The sequence below is a fragment of the Vanacampus margaritifer genome, chromosome 1, assembly GCF_051991255.1.
Source record: "Vanacampus margaritifer isolate UIUO_Vmar chromosome 1, RoL_Vmar_1.0, whole genome shotgun sequence".
Taxonomy (NCBI): Eukaryota; Metazoa; Chordata; class Actinopteri; order Syngnathiformes; family Syngnathidae; genus Vanacampus; species Vanacampus margaritifer.
The window spans coordinates 64,895,621-64,921,601 of record NC_135432.1 but is presented as its reverse complement, the minus strand read 5'-3'; the positions used below and the strand labels follow the sequence as shown (position 1 = coordinate 64,921,601).

At 39.3% G+C, this 25,981-nt stretch overlaps 3 protein-coding genes across 7 annotated transcripts; 1 reads left to right on the top strand and 2 right to left on the bottom strand.

Moving 5' to 3' along the window:
* The first annotated feature begins 4,377 nt into the window (after positions 1-4,377).
* Positions 4,378-10,097, top strand: slc35g2a (solute carrier family 35 member G2a). Of its 3 annotated transcripts, none has more exons than XM_077561670.1 (2): positions 4,378-4,661; positions 7,832-10,097. In XM_077561670.1, the coding sequence occupies exon 2, from the start codon at positions 7,853-7,855 to the stop codon at positions 9,200-9,202; it is 1,350 nt and encodes a 449-aa protein (XP_077417796.1). In that variant the 5' UTR covers positions 4,378-4,661; positions 7,832-7,852; the 3' UTR covers positions 9,203-10,097. The 3 variants fall into 3 exon arrangements, with proteins under 3 accessions (XP_077417796.1, XP_077417806.1, XP_077417815.1); XM_077561680.1 differs by having other exon boundaries at positions 7,829-10,097; XM_077561689.1 differs by having other exon boundaries at positions 4,380-4,519.
* Positions 10,098-12,404: 2,307 nt separating this feature from the next.
* On the bottom strand, positions 12,405-20,589 carry LOC144049083 (pentraxin-related protein PTX3-like). 3 transcript variants are annotated; one of them, XM_077561728.1, is made up of 4 exons: positions 20,447-20,589; positions 17,068-17,207; positions 13,559-14,111; positions 12,405-13,295 (listed from the first exon to the last, which is right to left on the bottom strand). In XM_077561728.1, the coding sequence occupies exons 2-3, from the start codon at positions 17,078-17,080 to the stop codon at positions 13,627-13,629; spliced, it is 498 nt and encodes a 165-aa protein (XP_077417854.1). In that variant the 5' UTR covers positions 17,081-17,207; positions 20,447-20,589; the 3' UTR covers positions 12,405-13,295; positions 13,559-13,626. The 3 variants fall into 3 exon arrangements, with proteins under 3 accessions (XP_077417854.1, XP_077417845.1, XP_077417838.1); XM_077561719.1 differs by having other exon boundaries at positions 20,368-20,515; XM_077561712.1 differs by lacking the exon at positions 20,447-20,589 and having other exon boundaries at positions 15,416-18,379.
* Positions 19,799-24,999, bottom strand: LOC144049074 (endophilin-B1-like). Its single transcript, XM_077561702.1, has 10 exons — positions 24,855-24,999; positions 24,124-24,265; positions 23,698-23,826; positions 23,487-23,620; positions 23,295-23,387; positions 23,122-23,208; positions 23,022-23,045; positions 22,056-22,145; positions 21,791-21,891; positions 19,799-20,685 (listed from the first exon to the last, which is right to left on the bottom strand). The coding sequence occupies exons 1-10, from the start codon at positions 24,909-24,911 to the stop codon at positions 20,424-20,426; spliced, it is 1,119 nt and encodes a 372-aa protein (XP_077417828.1). The 5' UTR covers positions 24,912-24,999; the 3' UTR covers positions 19,799-20,423.
* Between the last annotated feature and the right edge of the window lie 982 nt (positions 25,000-25,981).

The window sequence follows — 25,981 nt, the reverse complement described above, 5'->3', positions numbered from 1 at the left end:
ACCTCATTTGATGTCATGTCAACTGTGGCTGTCGCTTTAAGATCGGACAAATATATTTAGCACAAGGTCATTCTATTGAATTAGTTTGTTAAATTTATACTTTGAGGCCGTCTTGACTGTTTGCTGTCATTTATTTTGTGTTGACCTTTTTTTTTGTGTTTGTGTTGATTAGGGGCAGATATCACAAGCGTTTCTTCTTTCTGTCCTCTTTCATTTCTTTTTCTTTTAAAGAATGAAATATTTTTTTGTAATTGAATTGAATTGAAATTGAATCGTGCACGTACTCGCACGTGCACCATGAACGAGCCTGATACAGATGCTGCAGTTACGCTTTGGGCCAGAGGTGGCAGTCGTGAGTAAAAAAAAGTGACAAACTGCACAAAGATCCTTTAAAGGAAATGGAAGGCCAAGCACATCAAACAAACAAACCAAAATCCACATAGAGCTTGAAATTGAGGAAAAGACTCAAGTCAAATTTCTACACACTGTCCCTTTAATGACGAACCACACACTACTATTTTTCATTTGTTTTATTTTGTTTTAGTTTTTTGGTGTTTTTGTATTTGCTGTTAAATTCAGTAATTTGTTTTTTCATCTGCTTGTTTTTTTTTGTGTGTTTTTTTTTTAAATTAGCAGTTGTGTTCAGTTTTTTCGTTTTTGTGTTTTGCACTTCATTGTAAAGGTTTGGGCACCATATGGTGTAGATAAAGTGCTATATTAAAAGCAGTCCATTTAAAGTTTACCATTCAAGACCAGTGTAGCCTGAAGCTACTCTATGTTGTCAATATAACCTCATATGATGACATCGTGACCAAAAACGGTCTGCAAGAATGTCACTAATCTGCACTACTTGTTAAGTTTATGAAATACGTTGATATTTAGCATACAAATAAAATTTATTCCGGACTTAGAGTTCATTCTTAAAAAAAAAAAAACACTTAAACACTTTGATTGGCGTGTTATAATATCATATAGCAACCCATTCTTTTTCACTCAAATGATTTAGCCTGGCAAGCCACGCCCACTTTCTTGAATGTGTTTGGTTTCCAGGTTACAAATTATTAGCACAAAATCACTTGATTTTCCGTACATATCTTCATTGGCTCGGGAGCTTTTCACAATAAAAAGCCTCGAGGTCAAAGTCAAAAGACAAAAGTCACAGCAAGGTCAACTTTACCCACAAAAAAAGTCTCATTGTTTTCGCTCGTATGACGCAAGCCTCCAGCTGTACTTTACAACACATGCTAGTTAGTGGCCAGTATAGCATGACCTCCCTCTCTCCATTACGGGACGATGACGTTAATCTGCTTGTTGGAAATGTTTGTTCTGCCCTCCTCAACCTGTGTGACGAATGAATAAGATTGGAGGGGGAGGAGGAGGGGGGATGGAAGGGGGGGGGGGGTCATGGTTCACTACTCGGCCCTATCATGGCTCCTAAAAGGCTGAAAGTCCAACTCAACATCCTAATGACAAGAATTGATGTTCTTTCAACACCACAGCAAAAGAAGCAAAGAACATAAAACAAGCGGACAAAAAAATAAAACAAACAAGGCCTGAAGGTTAAACTTATTGAGTCCAAAATGGAATAATTAGTCATCCATCCGCTGGTTAGCACCCTTGGTAGCATCTTTCGACCTTCGTCAAGATGCACACACGCACACACAAACATGGCCGCAGAGTTGTCAGTGTGATTTTTTTTTTTTTTTTTTTACTAGCGCCCTAAATAGCCGAGACCATCATGCTCCCGTTCGCTGGTCGCCATGGCAACGGGAGACGGATCTCCCTCCCTTTACTGCCTAAAGTGAATGCATGGAAGCCAGAGGCTGAAGTGTGAGCCCTTTTTTATTACCGTCATCCGCCGCTGCCTTTCATGGCGCAAACCTCCGCCAAGGTGGAATCGGTAACTAAAGTCAGGAAGAAAAACACCCGGCGTGCCGCATCTTTGCTCTTTATTCTAGCAACAACAAAAAATATATATAAATATGTATACATATTATTTATGACTTTATTCACCTTAAAACTACATTTTTCCTTTGTTGCATTCCAACTTTTTTCTCTTTACATTTTTGCCTTTTTTCTTGTTATGCTCTGACTCTGACTGATGTTATGTAAAAAATAATACGTTATTATTTATAATTTCCTACTTGTTTGTCATCGCATTTCAACGTTATCCTTGTAATATTACAGCTCTCATGAAATTATGACTTTTTCTTTTTACTTTTCCATGCAAGAAAGAGAGAAAGAAAGAGAAAGAAAGAAAGAGAAAGAAAGAGAAAGAAAGAGAAAGAAAGAGAAAGAAAGAGAAAGAAAGAAAGTGAGTAAGAGAGAAAGAAAGAAAGTGAGTAAGAGAGAAAGAAAGTAAGAAAGAGAGGGAGAGAGAAAGACAGAAAGAATGAAAAAGAAAGAGAGGCAGACAGAGAAAGAGAAAGAGAGAAAGAAAGAAAAAAAGAGAGAGAGAGAGAAAGAAAGTAAAGAGCGATAGACAGAGAGAAAGACAGAGAGACAGAAAGAAAGAAAGACATTAAGAAAGAAAGAGACAAAGAAAAAAGTAGAGAGAGAAAAGAGACAAAGAAAGTAAAGAGAGAGAGAGAAAGACAGAAAGAAAGAGACAAAGAAAAAAGTAAAGAGAGAGAGAAAGAAAGAAAGAAAGAGACAAAGAAAGAAAGTAAAGAGAGAGAGACAAAGAAAGAAAGTAGAGAGAAAGAAAGAAAGAGAGAGAGAAAATAAGAGAGAGAGAAATAAAGTAGAGAGAGAAAGAAAGAAAGAAAGAGAGAGAGAAAATAAGAGAGAGAGAAAGAAAGTAAAGAGAGAGAAAGAAAGAGGAAATCGGGTGGTGTTGTTTTGACAACTATAACTAGCTAGCTAGCTAGCTAACTAACCAACTAGCTAGGTAGCCAGCTAACTAGCCAACGAGCTCGCTAACTAATCTAGGTAGCTAACTGTGACAAATGTTGAGACTGCGTTGTGAATATTTGTGCCATCCTGCCCGTCAATCGCGCCACCAGCATTCTATTTCCTGTGACGGCGCGAGCGTCGTCCCGCTTGTGAGTCAGCATCCGCCGCTCCTTTAAATATCAGCATTTCCTGCGTGGGACGTCGAGTTGCCATCTGTTGTTTGTCAGTCAATGGCAGAGGGAAGATGTGACAGTTTTGTCCCTGACTGATAAGACCAAGTTGCATGTACGTTTTTGAAGGCATTAGCGCTAATTAAGTTTGGCCCTGGTAGGACTTCATAAAAACGGGAATATCCTGACATTTTTTTTTGGACATTATTTCATGTAATATCATCACTTTTTTCTTTTGTAATATTATGACTTTATGCTCATAAAATGGCAAATTTTACTTGTAATACTTCAAGTAATTCTAATTTCAATGTTTGTTTGTTTGTTTTTTTGGGGGGGGGGGGGTGCCCCCTCGTTCCCCCCCTTTGCACACCACTGGTTTGTTTAATTTTGTAAAGATGACACATTTTGTAATTCTGAATATACAGATCATCATATTTCAAGTCTTTTCTTAAAAAAAATCTGATATTAGTTTTTTCGACTATATCATTTTGACTTTATTCCACATTAACCGGTCCTTCTCAAATAAGAGGGGGGAGGCACCCCTGGGGGAGCGCGGCGCGAGCCCGGGGAACATGTTTTTTATTTTATTTTATTGCCATATTTTAATAAAGTGTAATTGCACATCAACTACAGTAGGTGGCAGTGGCGCTCATGCACAAGGAGTATTCGCTCCCCTGTCGAGGTGAACTTACAACAATTTATATGATATTTAGTATATATTTACGATATAGTCACAGCGAAGATTTGTGGGGGCGGGGGGGGGGATGTTTAGCGCAAAAATATTTTCTTCTTCGTGGGATGCATAAAAAAATAATAATTGAAAAGCACTGGCATAACCTTCTGAGTTTGTAATGACTTTTGGTTGGTGTTATCTTCATTAAAAAAAAAAATCCACAGCTTTTTAATATTTTTTTATTGTCTCTGCAATAATAATGCTCTATTCTCATAAGATGATGAATTTTGATTATAATATTCTCAAAAAAAATATTCAACCTTTTTCTCATCCTATTTTGACCATTTTCTCCTTCCGCTCCCTCTGTTTACACGCCACTGGTTTGCTAATTAATTGTTAACGTTCCAACTTTTTTTTTTTTTTTTCCTGTCACATTTCCCTTTAATTCCACGTAACATTGACAACTCCATTCCCATAGAATGGCGACTTTCATCTCTAAAATTGCACTCAGGTTTTTCCAAACGGGCAAATCTGGCCTTGCTCACGTTGACGCATGCTCAGAATCTATGATTAGCTTCACCCCCCTCCTCCCTCTCTCTCTCTCTCTCTCTCTCTCTCTCTCTCTCTCCCTCTCTGTGTAAGGCGGAGCATCCTGTGCATCAGACAGTGATGGACGAGCGGCGGCCAGTTGCCATATAACGCACATCCTCCTCCTCCTCCGCTTGGTCCTGAGGTGGCTCCTCTGCGGTCTCATCCTGGTCCAGGTGGTCCTCCTTTTAAGGTGATTTGAGACTGCCGCATGCAGGCAAAGGCAATGTGGAGGAAGAGGAGTGGGGGGGTTGGGGGGTTTGGGGGGTTCAAATGGCCAGGAAAAGAGAATGGGAGGATGCTCAATGACTGAATGACCAACTGCTCGTTTGCAGGTGAGTGAGCTTGATAATAATTAATGATAATAAATCAATAGACTAAATATGCATATTCGCCGGGGAGGGAGGGGGGGGGGGGGGTCGCGTATAACCTTGAGAATCACATAACCCACTGAGGAGCAAGACACTCAGACAGACGCGCATTTACATAATGGCAAACATGCTCTAGGCAACACACACACACACACACACACACACACACACACACACACAGATTTCAATGTAGGACAAATGACATGGACGGACATCTTCAATTGTGCATGAAATGTTTAGTAAAGATGACATCGATTTGAAGGGGGCGTACGCAGGTGCAAAACGGGCTATTGCAGTGGTGGGATAGAAAAGCAAAAGCCAGGAGGAACATCGCGATCCGTGCCGGGCGCGATGTGACTGCTGGGGAGCTTCTTAAATGTCGCCGGGGGGAAGGAGATCAGTTTGCTGCCGGGAAGCAAAACAAAAACAACAAAACACAAGAAAAGTGAAAATTAGATGAAATTAGTAATTAAAAATGAGGGTACTACTTAACTCTTTGACTGCCAGACGTTTTCAGAAAAGGGATGCCGTGGGTGCCAGCCGATTTAAGCATTTTGACTGATCTTTCAAGGTCCACAGAAAATGATGTGTTTGGACTATGGAAACACACATACTAGCAAATGAAAGATTGGACTCTCATCTTTAATCAGAAAAAAAAGTTTGTTTCTACCTTATTCCGTTCTTCAGTAATCAACAATAGAAAATGGTTAGTTTCACCTCTGTTTTGAAACAAACGTCTTTTAACGTCTTTGGCACTCCTCCATAGGATTTTACTAAACGTTATTTAACGTTTTTGGCAGTCAAAGAGATAAAAAACAAATTAGTGTATTTATTTTTTTAATAGTATTTTTGAAAGGATATGTGTAAGGCATGCATGCCTTTTTTTTTTGTCTCAGGAAATTTAATTACAATGTATTTGAAATTACTATAATTGTTTTGAGTAATTGTAGAAAGATACATTTTTGTAACCTTTTTACATATAATTTAAAAAAATATATAGTTATTTCAAGTAAATTTCAAACAGTAATTCTAGGAAGTCAAAAAATAATAATTTTTAATTTGGTAAAAGCAATCCGAATTTGTATTTCCCCCTACATTTTATTTAAGTTTTCTATAATTTTTTTTATTTATTATTATGATTATTGTAGCGTTGTTACACTTTTTGTTAATTTAAAATATCACCATTATGTGTATTACGTGTATTAAAAAGTTTGTACTTTTTATTATTTAATGAACATGAAATAATAAACATATTTTTATTTTAATCATTCTATGTGTATTTTGTGTATATATTTTTTATATTCCAATTTATGTTAGTTTGGTACATAACAGGACTATATATTTCGTTTCATTCAAATTATCGCCGTTTTTTTTTTTTTTTACTTTGGTGGGTACCAAAAAATATGAATTTGTATTTATGTTTCAGTACTTTTTAATTTTCATTGTACTCAATCATTTTATTGCAGCAGACTGATTTGTGTGTACTTTCTTGGACATTTTCTTAAAATGTCATCTTTTTGTTTTTATATGTAATAAAATTTTTAGTATACATTACAAGATTTATTGTATTTTTTTGGGGGGTCAGTTTCTTCTGAAGTGAGAAGTTTTTGTTGCAGTAAATGTTTATATTAATATACAAAATTTTATTAGGTCAGTTTTACAATCGTAATTCAGTTTTTTCACAAAGAGGCTGGGAGAACGCATATGGGTTCTCCTTGACCTAAGATACCAAAACTGGTTCTGAGAAACCCCCCAAAATAGTCTTTCCACCTCATGATAAACGCTTGCATAAGCGTCATTGGCAACCATCCCACATCAAGGTGAAGTTAAAAAAAAAAAAAAAAAAGCTTGAAGATAGTGCGATGAATTTGCCCTCGTCTCTGCAGACTCTTATCTGTCTTTGACTCCCTCCCACAACACTTGGAAGGCCGGGACGTCACCCCGCTCTGCTATTATTACCGTTTGTGGCATTAAATATAGAAATGTCAAGCGCGCCACACAGGGAGAGGATCGTGATGAAATATGTATGGATGATGGATCTCGGGGCATTCCATTAGCCTGAGAGGTGGTCGCTCCGCAATGTTGTGCGTTCAGGTTTGTGTTCCTAGGCAGCTATTTCATTTTTCTCCCCTCATCCAGTCTGCCTTGGATCTTACATTATGTGGAAAAGGTGTCTTTAACGACAATTATTGTTCCCACAGACTATAACAAGAGGTCATTCCACAATGTTGTGTGCATCTATGTTTGTGATCCAGAGAGGTACGCAATATATTAATTCCGTCCATTATTTCTCAGGATTTACATTATGTGGAGATTGAGTCATTCACGGCAATTTGCATTCCAGTACACTGACAGGTGGTCACTCCACAATGTTGTGTGCATTGATGCAGATTTTCTAGGAGCTACTGGACTCATGAGTTCCACCCAGTACACCTTGGATCTTTGTTATGTGGAGACGGTGTCTTTTTCATCAGTTAATGTCCCCGTAGGTGCTAACATGAGGTCACTCCACAATGTTGCGTGTCAAATTTAATGTTCACAACTTATTTTTTTCCGTCCAGTCTGCCTCAGAATCTATATCATATTGAGACAGGGTCTTTTTTCCGGCAACTAGCGTTCGATTAGACTGAAAGGTGAGCCCTCCGCAACGTTGTGTGCATCGATGGGTAAGTTCTAGGAGCTACCAGACTCATGAGTTTTGTCCAATTGGCCTCAGATTTTACATCATATTGAGATAGGATCTTTTCCAGCGACTTGCATTTGATTAGACTGACAGGTGGGCACTCCACAATGTTGTGTGCATTTATGTTTAGGTTCCAGGGAGGTACGCAGTGTATTAGTTTCGCAAGTCTGCTTCAGTGATCTTATCTTATGTCCAGAGGACAGTTAGGGATCAAGTAGGCTGACGTGGTCAATACACAAGGTTGTGCACTTTCCAGGGAACATAATTTGTCCTTGTTCATTTGTTTGTCTTTTAAAAAAAAAAATTTTAAATAGGAAACTTTGAAATTCCGATGGCATTTAGGGGTACAGTGATGTTTCATTTATGTCTGGGTTACTTGTAAGGGGGTCCCTGAAACCAAATGGTTTGAGAAACTGCTGAGTTAAGTGCGTTTCTCCTCTTTGTCCAGCAGGTTTGTCCTCTGCCAACATCCATGATGGAGTCCACCCACCTCCTGGGCGGCACTAAGAAGCGAGTAAAGATTCACCCTCACACCGTCACGGCCAAGTATGCCACGCAGACCCCCTATTCCCCGAAACCTGGCATCCACACGCACTTCCCCCAGCCCGGCGACGAGGGCTACGACGACGCGCCGTCTTTTGAGGACTTCGGCTCCTTCCTGGAGGAGACGTCGGACAGGAAGCAGCTGACGGAGGCCAAGAGGTGGCCGCTGACTCTGTTTGGCTCCAAAGACAAGGACAAGGCCAGCACCCCGAGACCTCCGGTCGGCAGGAGCGGTGACTGCGGTGAAGGGGGAACCAGGGCCAAAGGGGTCGGGGAGCAGCTGGCCAGTTTCGGGGAGGCCTCGGTGTCGGCGTCGCGGCTCACCTGGGTGGGGCTGCTGGGGGCGGCGTTGGCTAACAGCTGCGTGGTATTTCTGACTCGGACGGCCTCGGAACTCTTTGGCCTGGGGCCCCTCTTCCTCCTGTTGGTCCGGTCCGTGGTCCAGCTCCTGTCTGTGGCCGTGCCGCTGCACAAGGGGGAGAACCCTTTCGGACCAGAGGGCTACCGCCTCCGTCTGCTTTGCTACGGCGTGGCCTACTCACTTTCTCTGTGCTGCGCTTACTCCTCGCCGACCTTCGCCCCCTCAGAGGACGCCGCCCCCTCCTGGCGCCTCGCCACCACCGTGCTGTCCGCCGTCCTGGCCTTCCTGTTGCTGGAGGAGCGTCTGGGCTTGGCAGACGGCATCACCCTGGCGGCGGGGCTGTGCGGTTTGGGGGTTGTGCTGCTCCCCGAGGCGGATGAGAGCAATTCCGACTCCCCGACAGACCCTGTGGTATTCTGGAGGGGCGCATTCGGGTGGTCCCTGTCGGCGATGGCGGGGCTGTGGATGGCCCTGGCTCTGGTTGGGTACCGGTCCCTGAAGGAACGAGTCGGCGTGGCGACGGCTCTGTTCACAGTGAGCTGGACGGGCTGCGTGCTCACCCCGGCCTCGTTGGTTCTGCTCCAGGAGGGCTGGTCCTGGCCGGCGGGCGCACCCGGGTGGGTCCTGATCGGGGGCTTGGTGGTCTGCTCGACCGCCGCCTTCCTGGGGATGACGCACGGCCTGACACGCATCCACCCGGCACTGGTGTCGGCCAGCCAGAGCCTGGAGGTGCCCCTGGCCACGGTGGCCCACCTGGTCATGGCGCATCTGGCGCCCAGCGCCTCGGAGGTGGTCGGGAACGCCATGGTGGTTCTGAGTGTGGGCTGGTTGGTGACCATGAAGCTGTTACCCTCTCGCGGGGGCAGCCGGCGTCAGCGGGAGGAATATGAGGAGATTCTAGACTCGCCCATTAAATAAGAAGCTTTCACTCACACACTCTTGCTCTAACATGTCAGTTTTACATGCTAACTGGAGCTTTATTACCTCCACCAAGCACAAAGTTAGATTTAGGAGTTTATGTATCGATTGCCAATTTGTTAGCTCTTTGTGGTTTTCCATGAACTTTTACAGAGAGGTAGTGTACAGGCCAAGGGGAGAAAAAAAACACCTAAACCCGAACCCTTCCCCAAACCCCATGACCCCTAAAATGCTTATTTTAACCCTAAAACACATTGGACTCCAAATCCCGACCTCCTAATCCTAACTCTAACCCCATAAAACTAAACACTACCCCTAAACTCACCAATTTGAACCCCAAAATTGAACCCTAACTTTAATTCTTAACTTAATACCCTTGATCCTAAACCCTAGTCTTCCTCACCCCTAAATTGAACCTAAAACCAAACCCTAACTCAACCCAATTTAACCCAAAACCCCAGGAACCTAATCTTAACCATTGACCCTAAATTTAACCCGAACCCCTAATCCTAACCCTAAAACTTGTCCCCTAACCACCTATTCCTAACTTTAAACCTCGGAACCAAAACCCTCGGACCCCTACCCTAATCCTAACCCCATTATTTATACTTTCTCCCATTTCACTGACTACGGCATCTATTTGTAACAATAAAACCTCATCTAGGAAGTAGCAAAACATGTAGTAGTAAAAACATGGCAATCTGATTGTTTTTTTCCCCACTTTGTGTTCACTGTTTGGCCTTGGTGGAGGTCTTTGAGTGCCATTCTTGTCTCATTGATGCTGTCCTTTTGGAAATTTTAACTTTTTGGGGTTCTCGATGGGGTGATAAAACAAAAAGTGCCAACATGATGTCGTCTGTTAATGTGACAATAAAATCTCGCTGGTGAACAAACAGCTCGACTCTTTAAATTGGTATCAATCACGTTTCTTGGAGGGGGAGGTATTTATTTATGAGCTTTTTTATTGGCTTCACTTAGCTTCGCGCTCGCCTGCCAAGGCTCGACGCCAACCATTTCGGGACTCGAATGGTATTTGGCAACCGCAATGATGTGAAAGAAGAGTGATGGCCAAAGAAGTGAGAGAAAAAAAATCACAGCTAATGGATCCAGACAGAAGCCGTACAGGATGCAGTGATTCATTTCACCGAATCATTGCATCCTGCACGGACTTTGGTCGGTTTCAATGATGGAAGAAGCAAATGACTTGTAGCGTGGAAATCAAACAGAAACTGCGCAGGATGCAGTGACACATTACATTAAATCACTGCATCTTGCACCGTGAGAAAAATGCCGGAAGAGGCACAGTACTCGCAGAGGAGTGAAACTAAAGAGAGAAACGGCGCTGGATGCAATGATTCAATACATGGAATCACTGCATCCTAAAAAATCAATGCTGTTAGAAGAACACTACATGTACGCAAACATAAATGGTGCAGGATCCAGTGATTCCATGTAATGAATTACTGCATCCTGCACCATTTCTGTTTTTTGGTGTGCCTGTTTTGGCATTTTGGCCAACATTGCCCATCTGCTTTTTTTTTTTGCATTTACTCTCATCAAACCAAACAGAAATGGTGCAGGATGTAGTGATTCTTTACACAAAATCACCGTCCAATCCTGCATGGTTTCTGTTTCATTTGATTTTTGTGCGAGTAGTGTTCCTCTTCCAGTAATTTCGCTCATCGTTAGCCACCTGCTTTTGTATTTGCTCTCATTATCAGGACGGCCGGTCTCGCGCCGCATGCAGCTAAAGCGCACCGCAAAGCCTACATTCACGAAAGCGCCTCATTATGCGAGGATAAAAAGAAGACAGGGACATCGAGTTATTCAAGAATGTGGTCATGTGATGTTATTATGTTATGTTGTGGGTCAAATTGACCCAATTAAAAAGATTTAAAAACAAAACCAAAAAGAACAAACCAAAAACATTTGAAGACATTAAGTGTTACGTAATGTGTTCATTTTGCGTCGCTTGTTGTAATTTTATTTTTTGATGACCAAACGTGCAGCGGGTCACGCTGACCCGTGAACATTTTTCGCTGTAGCAAAGAAACAAACGTAACAGGAGCCTAATCAAGATCACATTCCTTTTTTTTTTTTCTCCTCTCTTTTTTTTTTCTTGACCAAAAATAAATACAGGCAGGCCAACATGAAAGGAATTCACTTGTCTGTGTGCTTCCATGTCAAAAAATGAAAACAAAGTCAATTCATTCATTTCAAAGCTGCACGAAAAGACTTCATATATTCATTTAACCCATTTTATAGTTAAAATGGGTTAAAAAAAAAAAATGTTTTTTTTCCCCTAAAAAAATGCTTAGCATACATAAAAAAATTTTTTTTTTGATCCATCCATTCTCTGCTGCCTATTTTCACAAGTTTGTCCTGGAGCCAATCCTATCCGACTTGTGACTGGTCGCCAGCCAAAACGTAAGGCACATACAGACAAACAACCCTGAACACTTACTGTACATTCACACCTACGAACGAGCACGTTTTTGGAATGTGGGAGGAACGGGTAGGACATCACTTCAGCGAACGACCTTTGAACTGTGAGGCAGATGTGCCATAAACAAAATAAATTTAAAAAAAAAGAAAAGAAAATAAGCTCTGAAATGAAAATAAGGTCAAGATTAAATTGATATGCGAAAAAGGCATTACATAATTTTCACTTATATAAATATAAAATTTAACGATATTTCATACATATACTCTAAATAACAGAGATAAATATATTAAAAATAAAAAAATAACACACATATATACTTTATCTATACACATAAAAATATATATATTTATATAAAAAAAACAAAAAAACAATTATTGCAGTAAATTGGCATATTTTTAATGTACATTAGCAATATTGAATATGAGTACATTTTAAATTCTAATAACTATATATACATTTTGATGTCGTTTTTATATCAAATGGAATAATTATTAGAACAATGTATATGCATGTTATAAAAAAAACAAGTATATATAATAAATATAATTATAACAACATTTGAAATAAATTATTTAGATATTTGACTCATTGTAACAATTCTACCTGCCTCATTTGTCAATTTGAAAAAAAAAAAAAAAAAAAATCAAACATGGCCCTCGAGCAGAAAGGTTGGACTCGGCGGGACCGTGCGAGGTCTGCGACTTGAAAAGGTCCGTGTGGGCGGAGGGAGGACACATTTCCACAAGGCTAATGGGCTTCTTTTAAATACTTTTTATTACTTCAAATGCATCCAGAGTAAAAGGAAGAAAAAAAAGTTCAAAGAGGGGTAGGGGGGGGGGGTAATCCTCAATAATAATAATCCAAATGTGCAAATACATGGTGGATATAAAAAGTCTGCACACCCCTATTCAAAAGTCAGCTATTGTGAAGTTGTGATATAAAAAAACAAGACCAAGAGAAATCATTTTAAAACTTATCGGAAAACTATCAGTATGACCTGTAACCTGTATAACTCTAGTTGAAAAAACCTTTTCTGAGAAGGGAAGTGAAAATAAGTTAGATAATGAGATTGCACAAGTGTGCGCACCCTCCTAACTATTTGAATAACATTCACACTCATGTTACGTGGGAGTCAGCCAAAACCTGCCCCCATTTAAAGTGCCACTTAACCCCAAATCAAGTTGTTGTTTTAGTAAGCTTTTCCTGCCTTTTTTTTTTTTTTTGCTTTCTAGTAGAAGCCTAAAAGTTTTGTGCTAACACTGACTGCTATTTGGAACTGTTCATAATTCAGTGCACTTTGTAAAAGTTCATTCCACCAAAACATTTTCATGCATTTGGGATCGTTCAAGTGTTTTTTTTGAAAGCGTCCATCTTCCCACCGTACCCCAGACGTAAGAAGAAGACGGTCGATTGTTGTCATGTATATGTACTAAACATCCAGTACTCGCCAGAAATTCCTTCAGTGTTGTTGTCGGCCTCATGTCGGCCTCCCTGACCACTTTTCTTCTCATCAATTTTGAAAGCACGTTCACTTCTCGGTAATGTTGCTGTTGTGGCATATTTTGTCCACTTGATGACGTCTTGTCTGTGTCCCACAGTGTATTTAATGCCTTGTTTATTCCTTTGTACCCTTCTCCTGATTGATACCTGTAAAAAAAAAATAATAATAATAATAAAAATAAAGCTTTTTGACTTATGCTGTCAAACTGGCAAAAAAAAAATGTCAGGAAAAGCCTACTAGAATATCTGAACTTTATTGAAATGGTGGCAGGTATGCACTGACTGCTTAGTTATAAGAGGGTGTGCACACTTACGCTACCACATCATCTCAGTTGTTTATTTTTACTGCCCGGTGAAAAGATTTTGAAATTATTTATCTTTTTTTTTTTTTTTTTATCACAAAAACCTACCATTTGAACAGGGGTGTGTAGACTTTTAATATCCACCGCAAGACAGCAGTCCATCTGGTGTGAGCCTCTCACGAGTCTCCTCTATCCTTCCTCAGTGTGCCCGCCTGCTGGATGACTCGGCTGAGCTGCACATGGAGCCTCTGCAGCTCGGTCGCTATGGCAACCAGCTCCTTTTCCACGCCGTCAGCGGGGGGTGACGTCACTTCCTGCGTCACTTCTTGTTCTTTCGCACCCAACGGCGAGGCCTTGGAATGATTATACATCTGCAGGGTGGCGTCGAGCCTCCTCTCCCTCGCCTCGCCTTCCTCACGGAGCTCCAGGAGATCCTGGTGAAGCATCTTGAAGGCGGCCTGCCAGGGCGGGCACTGGCGGGACGCCGTCCGGGCCAGGTGGTCCACCTGCGCCCTGAGGGACGCCATGGCCCCGCAGCACGATTCCGAAGACTCCAGCAGCATGTTCTGCCTCATGTGAGAGTTCTCCAAAGCGATGAAGAGCTTGTCCCATCGGGTGAGCACGGCAGACTGGCACGGTGTTTGCGGCGGCGTGGAATCATCTGAGGGAGGATAAATGTCAAGTTTGTCAAAGCAAAAACAGTCAAAAACAGTATATGCCATATAAATCTGATGCATTGTTATTATTATTATAGAGTAAAATATAGGATGAAACATTCATTGAAAAATACATCAATAAATAAAATAAATACAAAATGAAATTAAAATTAACACATGAAAAATTACGGAAGCGCTTTGCATTCACTTACTGTAAAAATAACTAATAATAATAATAATAAATAATCATTGTTTTTTTGTAGATTTTTTTTGTTCGTTACATTTTCGGTGTTTCTGAACATTTCTTCTGTCTTACTGAATTTTTTTTATGTCATAAAAGATATTACTAAAAATGGAAAGGGGGGATATTCGTTAAAACTGGAAGAAAAATTATTCAGAAAAACAGAAAATTTTAAAAAAAGTATTTAAAAAAAAATAAACAGGAAAAATATTTACTCTGAAGCTGGAGCTCTGTTTTTCGCCGTAATTTTTTTAAAAAATGCAGTAAAACAGAAGCAAATATTCAGAAAAAAATGAAAATAAAATAAAAACACACAAAAAACAAAGTCATAAAAACTTTTTTTCCCTTCAAGTGAATACAATACGCTTCCGTAAAAAACAGTACAAAAATTTAAAAAAAGTATCAGGCGTAATTAATCGCATGACTTCAATAGTTAACTCACGATTTATTGCAAATTTTATATCTGTTCTAAATCTGCAATAAAATGTACAATAAAGTATTTTTTCTAAGTTTTATTACTCAACATAAAAGTGGAAAAGAATGTTAATCTATTAGAAATATGGCTGCTTCTTTTAGTCATAGATACAGTAATTTCATAATAATTGTAATAATAAAAAATAAATAATAAATGTACAGTACGGTAAAAATTTAGTGTGATATTGACTTGTGTTGAGGTCATTTTTCTGCCACTAGATGGCATAATTGCATTTGTCAGACGGTGACAGCTCAGTGCATTTTTTTTTTTTTCATATTAAGAGCTATCTAATTTTGTGAAATTCGGCACATTTTTTTAAATTAAAATACAACTTGACCCCAATCTCCACAAATATATGCATTATTATTACCGGTCATTTTTTTACGTGGACGTGTCTGCTGTGTTGCGACTGGAATTCCCCCACTACAGGCTTTACAAGTAAGGGGCAGTCATTAATCGTGCCGTTTCACTCAAAATTAACGCACTAATTATGACAGCCCTAATTCAAATATACATGTAATTTATTACATTGAAAGCAGTTGTCCTGATTTGACAGTTAAATGGCAAAGACAATAGAAAAGATGTAAACGTACCTTCATGTTGCTGTCGGGACACCTCGTTGTCGTAGACGTCATCGTAGTCCACCTGGTTGAGGTGCGGCGACGCGCCCGCGCATGCCATCACGCACAGCACCCCCCACACCCTCATCACCCCCCATACCCTTACAGCAAACATTTTTTTGGCACCTGGCTTCGTGTAGGCCCAGTAAAAAGTGCTCGCTGCGAGACAACTGAAGCTGCCTTATAAACTCAGTTGGAGGGAGGAGGAGGAGGTCCGGGTGGGAGGGGGGGGGGGGTGCTGACGGAGTCTTTAACAGGGGCGGGGGCGCGATGTGAGTAATGTAACAGTGGAGGTAACGTGTCAAGTGTCCGACTTGGAGAAAGAAATTGGGGCATTGCAAGGAGGTTCAAAAGCATCCTAATTCGAGAATAAAATTGAATTCATCCTGAACATCGTGACAGCCATGTTGTTACATTATGGAGAAGTTACTTTATGGTAAAAATTTGATAGCTCTTAAAATGAAAAGAAAAATGCACTGAGCTGTCACCGTCTTACAAATGCGATTATGCCATCTAGTGGCAGAAAAATGACCTCAACACAAATCAGTATCACACTCAATTTTATGAATTATGAAATTACTGTACCAATGACGAAAAGAAGCAGCCATATTTCTATTAGTTTAAATTTTTTTCCACTTTTAAGTTAACAAGTGTATGAAAACTTAATATAAAATATTTTATTGTAAATCTATGATACATTTAGAACTAAAATCTAATTCGCTATTAATCGTGAGTTAACTAATTTCCTTCCAAAAAACATATATATATATATATACGTTCTATTTTAAATCTTTTAAGTGTCCCAAAGAAGTATTTATCTGTTTTTTTTAATGCTAGAGCATACAGAAGGCATTGATGCAGCCTCTCAATTGCAAAGAAAAGTTGAAGAAACAGTAGTTATTACAAAAACGGCCAGAAGGTGGCAGCAGAGTATAAGAGATCAACCAGGGCCATGTTGAAAAAAAGCTCATGTATTCACAATTCTCATTAGATTTGTGAATAATGATAAAACGTAGCTACTGTATGTTCTAATGCTAATTGCTGCGAAACGGAAATAGATAGAAATATACTTTTTTTTCTGATGAAAGAAGAGACTTTCATCTAGCTTTTGATAGCAAGATAACACAATATTCTGTGGGCCTGTAAAACAGCCGGGAGTGAAGAGGATTTAGTGAAAATGGCTGGGAGTGAATGAGTCGTTAACTATTAAAGTCATGCGATTAATTACGATTAAAAATTTGAATTGTCTGACACCCCTATTAAAAAGTCCGAGTTTGATTTATGATATGTTAGTTTGTCCCTTAAACTGATGCACTTCCTCGGTTTTATGTTTTATACTCATTTTGAAAATTCCTCCAAAATATGAATTTTCCAATTTACTTTTTAATTTGTAATATCAAAATTCTTTCCACTTAAATTGGTATACACAATCCCAAAAAAGTGTGCTGTTAAATTTTGTATGAAATTTTTGTTGTGAGAGAACAGACAATGTTATATGAAGTGAACAATTGGACTTCCTTCAGGACATCCTTCACAATCCCCAGCTGCAAAATGCAGGATGAGAACGCGTGGGCCTTGCGTGACCTTGACATTGACACATATAGAGATGTCGTTTTTCATTTTACCTCGCGTGACCATGTTTTTGTCGCAGATGTGATCTGAGGGTCACCAGGTGTTGGCGGTCCTCAGGAAAAAAAAACAAAAAAAAAACAAGACTTGACACTCAGCATCCTGTGCGGACGACGCGGGGATCCATTGAGGTGTTCTGCACGGGAAGGGGAACAAGACATGGCCAGAAAAAACAATCAGCACAATTTTAGGTTGTTTCATGATTGCGCAGTGGGATTTTTTTCTCCCTAGATAACTTGATTTTGTTTCTTGGATGATAGGAAGTAAATTAAAAGAGTTAAATAAATCTAAAAAATCATGATAAATTAAAATAAATTGTTAAAAAAAATATATACAAATAAATATACATTTCTATAGATGTTATTTAGAAAAAAACATGCAAATAAAAACCAAATAATAAAAACGCATATAAAACAAAAATAAGGTGCAGGGAAAACAAGCGTGAGGGAAACCCGAGGGGAGCGAGGCGATGAAAGCGCCGTTCCTCAAATAAAGAACGCAAAGCGTTCCCTCGTGCTCCACTTGACGTAGCCTGCCTGACACGAGGGTCGCGGCATTGTGTAATAATCTTGTGTGGGTCCCTCCCCTGTGCCCCCCCCCAAAAAAAAAAACACAACCATAAGATTGTCAAATACAAGGTAAGAATAGAGCAAGCATGTTTGACATAAAAAATGACATCCATCTTATTTGAAACAACTTTGCCCTCAAGCTGGAGTAGCTGCTAGCATTGCTAGCCTGACTTTTTCATGATGGCTAATTGGCAAAAAACGAAATGTTACCGGTTTCTTGTTGTGTACAGTCAATTCAAACGTAAAAAAAGGCAATCAACTAACCTGATGACCCGAGGTGAAAAGCGACATCGGTGCCGGGGGTTGATTTCGATCCCTTGACATGGAATCGAAAGCTTTCCAAATGACTTATTTTTAACTTTTGTTAAGTTAGAGTTAAATAAATGGCCAAGAAACTATTGTAGCCATTCGCTAGAGCTTCTTTCAGCCTCGGTGTAATAATATACTACCGACTCACATAAAGTTTTAACACACATGACAAAAAGTGTGTTTATTTTAAATAATCACCGCAAACTTCACCTTTAAGAACGCCCCTACTAGCTTAACGCTAACATATAATGGAAAAGCCATTGGTGGGCTAATGATTAGCATCAATATTCACGGTGTTATCGTTTTTTCAAAAAAAAAAATTAAGTAACGGATATTTGAACACAAACACGGCGCAACACATGTAGACTGACAATAAAAAATAGCCGCATGCATACATTCTCTATTCTTTGCGGGAAAAAATGAGCGACATTTTGCAGTTTTGCTTTCCTTAAAAAGACAAATTATTGTTGCACTTCCCCCAAAAAGAACACAAGCTATTGATGTGGCACTTTCCTAAAAAACACAATTTTTTTTAAGAGAAGATTGTTGCCATTTTCCTCATAATATTGAAGCAGTTAAGGTGTTATGAGGTTTCTACATCCAAGAATAATTTTAAAATGTGTAACAAAAATTTAAAAAAAAAAGCAGATAGTTTCATTTATTTATTAAAATTTTTAAACCTTTTTTTCCCTCTCCATTTTCAAATTCATAGTTCCCCAACAAATTGTCATGAGCGATTTATGTAATATAAAGAAATATTGATTTTACATATCGCGAGATTTGTTTTCATTTCAGAATCTGCCAGTTTGCATTTTTTTTTTCTCTGTTAATGTGTTCCTGTTTACACAACAGAAAAGCACTGGAATGTTTTCCCATCCTGTTCACTCGCTGTACTGGATTATGAACCAAAGGTACGACGCACTGAACTGCTGATTTACGGCCTTGCGCGCGAAATACTAATCTTACAAACGTCAAATATTTTGCTGACGCAGTATCAACGACAACATTTAGGAGGAAGAGGACGTACCTTGTGACACTTGAACATTTTTGCATCCGGTCTGACTGACGCGAATGCACCATTTTCCTACTTATGCGAGGTGGGGGGGGGGGGAGAAAAAAAGTCATTAATCATACAATTTATTCTTCTGTAATTCACTCATCACAAGATGTTTTATTCTGCTAATGGAATGACTTTAAAACAAAAACAAAAGGGCAGGAAATGTAGTCGACCAATCGCAAGGGACAATTCTTAGTTGAGGTTTGTACTTTTTTTTTTTTTTTGCTGACTTGTAGGAAACGCTGCAATTAAATATCACACAACTGGGAATTGTGAAGCAACAGTCATGTTGTTCATGCGACATATGCTCCAATTGTGGCCTCTGCTCCACTTCAAAATGAAGGAACTCACCTCAATAGATGCCATTTTGAACGCCTACATTAAAAAAAAAAAAAAATGCTACACTAGAGTATCTTTACCGTTATTAATTGAATGATATGAAAATGACTCCTACACAAACAGTACACTGAGCTTAATTTGTTCCATTGTTTTGCCTAGTGTTGACAACTTTAGCTAGCATGTCATGCTAACGGCTAACTCGGCGGCTAACACCGTTGTTTGCTGCTATTTACACGGAAGAGCTAAATATCTGATTCAATAAATAACAAATCATAATTTATTTTTGCAATCAACTAAATGTTTTTTTTGTATAAAAGCAGAATCACACTTGAGGTTGTGATGTATCGAATCTCGACTTTTAAGTGTTATTCCTTCATTGTACATCCTGTAAAAACTGTTTGGGACAATTTGCACCCTGGAAAAAAAAAAAATCTCCATTTTGAGAACCCCATGTTACTGTTTGCAGATTTATTTCCACATTAAACACATGCCAGCCCAGCGCTGACATCAGCTACATTGTACCGACAGCGCACACACACACACCTCCTGTCCTTTACATGTTGATGATGACATCATCTACATCATGTATGCACCCCCCCCCCCCCCATTACACACTACATAACATGGCCTCTATGAGTGGAAAATGAACAACATCTGGAGGTGAAAACTGGAACTTGAATTGACCTATTGGGACCACTGAGGGGGTGACACCGCGTGTGTGTGTGTGTAACGATCCTATTTCACCTTACTTGGTTTCGAAACACATATGCGTGCACGGATACGCGCGCACGCACACAGAGTGACACGGGTGGAAATGAGCTCAACAGAGTATGAAGCCTCGTTTTGGGTTAGAATTCAGACACTTCATTAGGTACACGTCCAAAATCCAACAGGATCTAAAGTAGCCTGCTCGGTGTTAGCTATGAACGGAACACACGCTTTGACCTTTAACCCGCGAGCCATATCTCCATACCTATTGGTTAAAATAGCTAATAGTAGTAGTAGTAGTAGTAGTAGTTCACCTGTCAGCCATTTGTTTGACCATGACGGGGGGGGGACGACGACGACTCATGACTCTTTAGTTGAGAGACACGGACTCACAAGATGGAGGATTTTCTTGCTGTGATAGACAGGCGTGATCAGTCTCTTGGTTGTTGTTGTTGTTGTTAGCGCTCGCTCCCGTCGTCCAAGAGTCTTGGTCGAATTCCGGAAGGTGGTGGACGACGACAGCGGAGGTCGGAGAAGCGGGATTTTGCTCAGCAGAAGGATGATTACAACGAGGCGGGGCCCCGTTAGTGATTGACGACTGCCACTTGTTGGAGCACAACACGGCCGGGATGCTGCAGGGACATTTGACAGTCAAAATGGGGACGGGGGACTATTTGTTTTTTCCCCAAATTATGTTTAAGCATAAATATAGAAATAAGTTACATTTGATGGACTTAAGTGAATCAGGCCCAACTTAAAAATGGACATTTGAAGCTGTGTAAAGAAAGTTAAAAAAATAAAATATTTTTATACTGTATTGAATTTTTTTTTTGTAAATAGAATTTAATCTTTTTCTTTTTTTTTTTTAAATTCAAGAATACCTATTTTTTTTATGCCTATATGTACAATGAAAGAGACTTTAACAAGTATGGTAATAAGTTAATAACAATATACAAAGAAGCATTTTTTTCACATTACACTGCATTTTTTTAAATTATAGAAATAAAAAAACAAGTATAGAATTATGTTGATAAAATTTTTTTACTAAAATGTAATATTTTCACTATACTGACAATATATTAATAAAACTATATTTTAAAATGCTAAAATACAAAATGGTAAAGTAGATATTTATATTTAAAAACTAAAAATTTTAAATTAAAATTTTAAATGCAATTAAATTAACAATAGTTGTTAAAGTATATGTTAAAAATAAATAACCATAAATACTCATAATTGTAATACAAAATACAAAAAAAAAATTGCAAATTAATTTTAAAACAATTACATTGGAGTGATAGTATAATAATATATACAAACAAATTAATATAATAATTAATATATATATATATTAATAGTAATTAATATATTTAAACAATATTTCTAAACACTAATATTTTAAGTTTAAAACTAATGTGATTAAAAAAAAACAATCATTTGCAAAATAAAATGTCAAAAATGCGAATGTAGTGACAATTAACAGGAATAATACAAAATTAAACAAAATCCTACAATAAAGCCTCTCAAAAACTTTTTAAAATGATACAGTTGTCATGTGAACAACAAGGCAATTGAAAACATTACAACGTTCTCAAGGTGTTTTCATCAAAAGGCACAAATCTCTTTAAAAATGTTAATGATGACAAAACATATCATAGCATTAAATGCATTAAAACAATGCATACATGCAGTTTTTGAATTTGTCCTAATACATCAAAGTAATGTGAGGTTTCCAACCTGGCCAGCTGCTTGTGGAGCTCCAGGGCATGTTGCTTGCATTGGGCGAAGTAACACGTCTGGGCGTCCACAAAGTCGCTCAGGCTCTGCATGTGCTTGTCCTGACAAAAAAAATAAAATAATAATACAAACAACCCATGTGTCACTAAAACACCACAAAATGGCGTCTCTGGGCAGCACGCGCCGGTGTTCAAAACAGGCAAAAAATACGCTATCCTGCTGGATTGGAAATAGGATTTGCAAAGTGGTGCGCGTACGTACGCACATGGGTGTTGCTAATTTCTCCCAGAAGCTGTCGCGTGACTTCCGACTGCCGATTGAACAAAGACTCGCAGATCCTCAGCTCCATTTCCGCCTAAAAACAACAACAAATGAAACGAGCATCCGGAGTATCACTTTTATGTTACAGCTTCATTCCAAAAGGGAAATACGGTTATTCATTTTCAGCCCTCATAAATTCCCAACACCCCATAACGTCAACATGAAAAGAGTTTTCTAAGGCCTAACAGATATTTGGGCCTATTTTTTTAGGCCGATGTCAATTTCAATATTTGGCAGTATAAAATTGGAATCACCGATCAATCGGCCGATTAATGTGGAAAATATTCTTTTTTTTAACCCCTTAACATTTTCAAGGACAAAGATGATTTATAGGCAGAACATTTGACTGTTTTACAATTTTTTGCGCTTCAGTACTTATCTTTTTTATCTTAACAGAGAGATAAATCAGCAAAAATCTGACGTTTTTGGCAAATTATTTTTTATTTGGTGTGTGTGTGGGGGGGGGGGGGGGTTGAATGTTATATTTGGCTTATAATATAATCATATGTAATTTAAAAAAAGACAAAAAAACATTCAGCAACCCCCCCCCCAAAAAAAAAAAAAAAAAAAAATAATAAAATTAATTAAAAGTAAAATTAATTACCAATTAAATTGGCTGGCCAATTAATCAGGTGGGCCATAGAGGTTACAGTATTTGACATTTTTTAAAATGTATTAAAAATAATTAAAAAAATTAAATACTGCAAATACTGTCTGGATCAAGTATTCACAGCATACCAATTTATTAAAAATAAAAAATAAAAAAATATATATCCTAAGCCCATCCAATAGCCAACAAATGAAAGGAAAAGATTCAGGACAACTTGAATCTCCTTGAGCATCTCCGGAGAAATCTGAAAATGGTTTAGCTATGAAAAATGGTGTTCATAGCGTGTGTGGACTCACTCACTTGAGAAATCTCCTGCGCCCACATCTGATTGGACGAGAGAGATTGAGAGTAAAGTCGAGTCAGCGACACTTTGGCATCGAGCGGAATCGTGCCGACTAACCTTCATCCAGCGAACGCGCATGAATCGGAACATGTAGGACACGTGAGACGAGAAGTAGTCGTCCTCCATTGGGTTTGCGTTCAGGTCCTGAGGCAATGATGGGGGCGACTTTCAACTTTCCCGTCAATTGTACAACAATCACTTCATCTTTTCCTATTTCATATCCTGCTCACCCTGGACTCTTGTTCGGCCTCGTGAGCTTTCTTCAGTCTGCTCTTGGCTACATCCAAGTCCAGACGCTTGTTCAGCAACAGCCTGCGCTCCTCCTGAACACAATTGATAGATTGTGATACAAAACGGGGACCACACATACTTGATAATCGGGGCCGATTTGGATTGCCGATGTTAAAAATTGCCCGTGGTACCTGCATGGTTATGTATTCCCATGCGGCAAAACGTCGTAGAGGACTAAGAAAATGGATGTTGGCGCTTTGGGCAAACTTCCTGTGGGCCTCGCCGAGCTGCTTCTGAGCCTCGCCGCACCTCAGCAGTGACGTTCCTGAATATGAAAACACATCCCCTGCCGTGGTGATGACAACATTCAGATTATTAGGATGGCGACGAAGGCCGACTCACCATACGGGCTGTTGGTTCCCATCTCCAGCCCAGCCTGAATCATCTGGTCGCCCAGGAGCTCTTGAGCGCGAGGTCGAGAGGGGGCGGGCCAGTCCAGATGCTCGTACAGTCGCTCTTCCAGCCGCGCCGCTGCTCGGCACAAGATAAAAAGGATATTAGGAAAAAATGGTTTCGGAGAGAAACTAGATTACAAAAGCAGTCAATGCTGCCAACTTAAAAAATATTCGGTGACTCTTCAAACTAGTCTTAACACAGTATTCTGATTCATATTGGATTTGTGGAATATGAATTACACAGATAAATCCATCCGTTCTCAGCCATCCAAGGAGGCTGACATTTTATGCCCCCTGTTATTGACCGAAATTGACATTTGATAGATGGCTAATAAAACCTTATAAGTCAACATTCATTCATTATATCACTAACTTGTGCTGGGCTGCAACATGGCCTCCGTCTGTGAGACGATGAGGTCGGTCCAAGTCTTGGTGGCATCCACCCGGGTAAGGAGCTCCTCCAGGCCGGGGTCCAAGTCGGTCTTGTCGGCCTGGCCAAGACTTTCCCCCGTGTACTAGAAATCACACGACGACGACATCAGGGTAGAAGGTCTTATCGGATGACTTTAAAGTGCATGTTTGTTTTTTTTGTAAAGCACTTTGAGTTGCAGTTGTATAATAAGGTGCTAAATAAATAAAGTTGATTTGACTTAAATGTATAATAAGGTGCTAAATAAATAAAGTTGATTTGGCTTAAGCTTGAAGCCCGGGAAAAAAAATAAAAATATTTATACTGTTTTTACCTTGGACCAAGCCCGAAAATTGTGTGTATACATTTCCCAGAAACATGCACCTGTTGGTCTTTGAAGGGTTAAAACAAAAATCTAAGAATATTTGATTGTAGATGATTATCATAAACAATACACATTGCCTTTTTATTCAAAACGATGATTAATGATCAATTTATTAATGTCACACGAGCGTTTTGGAAGGATGCGTTCATAATTTGATCGAGATAACTATCATGAAGATATTCTTGGCACGGGTCAAAATTAAACTAAAACAAATGTATGCATGGAAACTGAACAGGCCGGTTAAACAGGGGGAAAATACGGACGCCAGCTAGCACCATTTTTTTTATTTTTTTTATTGTGTTATTTTTACCTGGACTGCCCGGTTGATGAACTGTCCGGCGTCGCTGGCCAACCGCGTCAAGTCCATGACGACTTCGCCAAGGTCGAGAGGAGCGTGGTACCCGATGTTCCGAACCGGAGTCCAAGTGTCTTCCTCTGTCCCCGGGAACCAAGCTAGGTGAGCCGGGTGAGTGAACGCCGGCCACCCGCTGACCCCGCCATGTTCATTTGGGTCAAGATTAGCTTGTGACGATATGACACAAGATGACGTCGTCGTGTTGTTTTTGTCCGTTCAGCCTTCAGTTTCGCTATACCCCTTCGTTAAGGTCATAAAAGAAAGGCCTACAAATAAAAATATTTGTGAACGAAAATGTTAAATATTTAAATTTGAAGCTTTCGGTGCGGTTGATGGACGTCTCTGAGACAAGAGGTGACTAGTTAAAATCGGCCCGTGAAGTTCCGGTATGAACCGCCAAAGTAAAAGTGAAACGGAAGTTTGTTCACAAACAGGGACTTACAAAAAACACACGCTATGTTTCTTAGCCAACGACATGATGAAGACATTTTCTAAACAAAAGAGCCACTTTGGCGCCGCGGTCAAACTCAAAAGGTAAGCAAAGCTGCAGTGTTAACCATCATTAGCTTCAGATAATAATATAGAGCTAAGTTGTTGACGTGGGACTTATTACATGAAAGTTGTTCTGAATAATGTCATTAGTTTTTTTCTTTTCTAACCAAAAGGTGGAGGACATCTCTTAAAATGAATCAAAAATATGATTTTTGTTGGGGGGTAAAAATATGAATTTTATTTTAAGGCTATATTGCCCAGCCTTACCTTTCCAAAGTGCAATTACTTGTCCGTAAGATCTAAATTTCATTGAAATTCACCTCTATTGTATGTAGTGCTCCCATTAAATGGCCAAAGCACTTACACAAATAAACAGCAACAGCAAATAGATGTTATCGGGGTAAAATGGCATCTGGAAAATAAAAAGTTGCATGGTTAAATCATAAAAAATATATTTATAACTTGGATCTTGATAGATTCAATTTGTCTAGCTTTGTAATGTTGAGCAGTAAAAAAAAAAGCTTTGGAGAAAATAAAAGTCTTCCATCATTTGGTCTGCGTTATTTCCGTGGCTTTACGTCAAAAATAGA

Excerpts from the sequence above, each read along its gene's own strand:
- slc35g2a (XM_077561670.1), top strand. The coding sequence starts at position 7,853 with ATGATGGAGTCCACCCACCTCCTGGGCGGCACTAAGAAGCGAGTAAAG.
- LOC144049083 (XM_077561712.1), bottom strand. The coding sequence starts at position 15,557 with ATGTTTGCTGTAAGGGTATGGGGGGTGATGAGGGTGTGGGGGGTGCTG. Across the intron at positions 14,112-15,415 it reads GTCCCGACAGCAACATGAAG|ATGATTCCACGCCGCCGCAA; the intron begins GTACGTTTACAT and ends ATCCTCCCTCAG.
- LOC144049074 (XM_077561702.1), bottom strand. The coding sequence starts at position 24,911 with ATGGACTTGACGCGGTTGGCCAGCGACGCCGGACAGTTCATCAACCGG. Across the intron at positions 23,827-24,123 it reads CATGTTGCAGCCCAGCACAA|CGGCGCGGCTGGAAGAGCGA; the intron begins GTTAGTGATATA and ends TGTGCCGAGCAG. Across the intron at positions 23,388-23,486 it reads GGGAATACATAACCATGCAG|GAGGAGCGCAGGCTGTTGCT; the intron begins GTACCACGGGCA and ends AATTGTGTTCAG.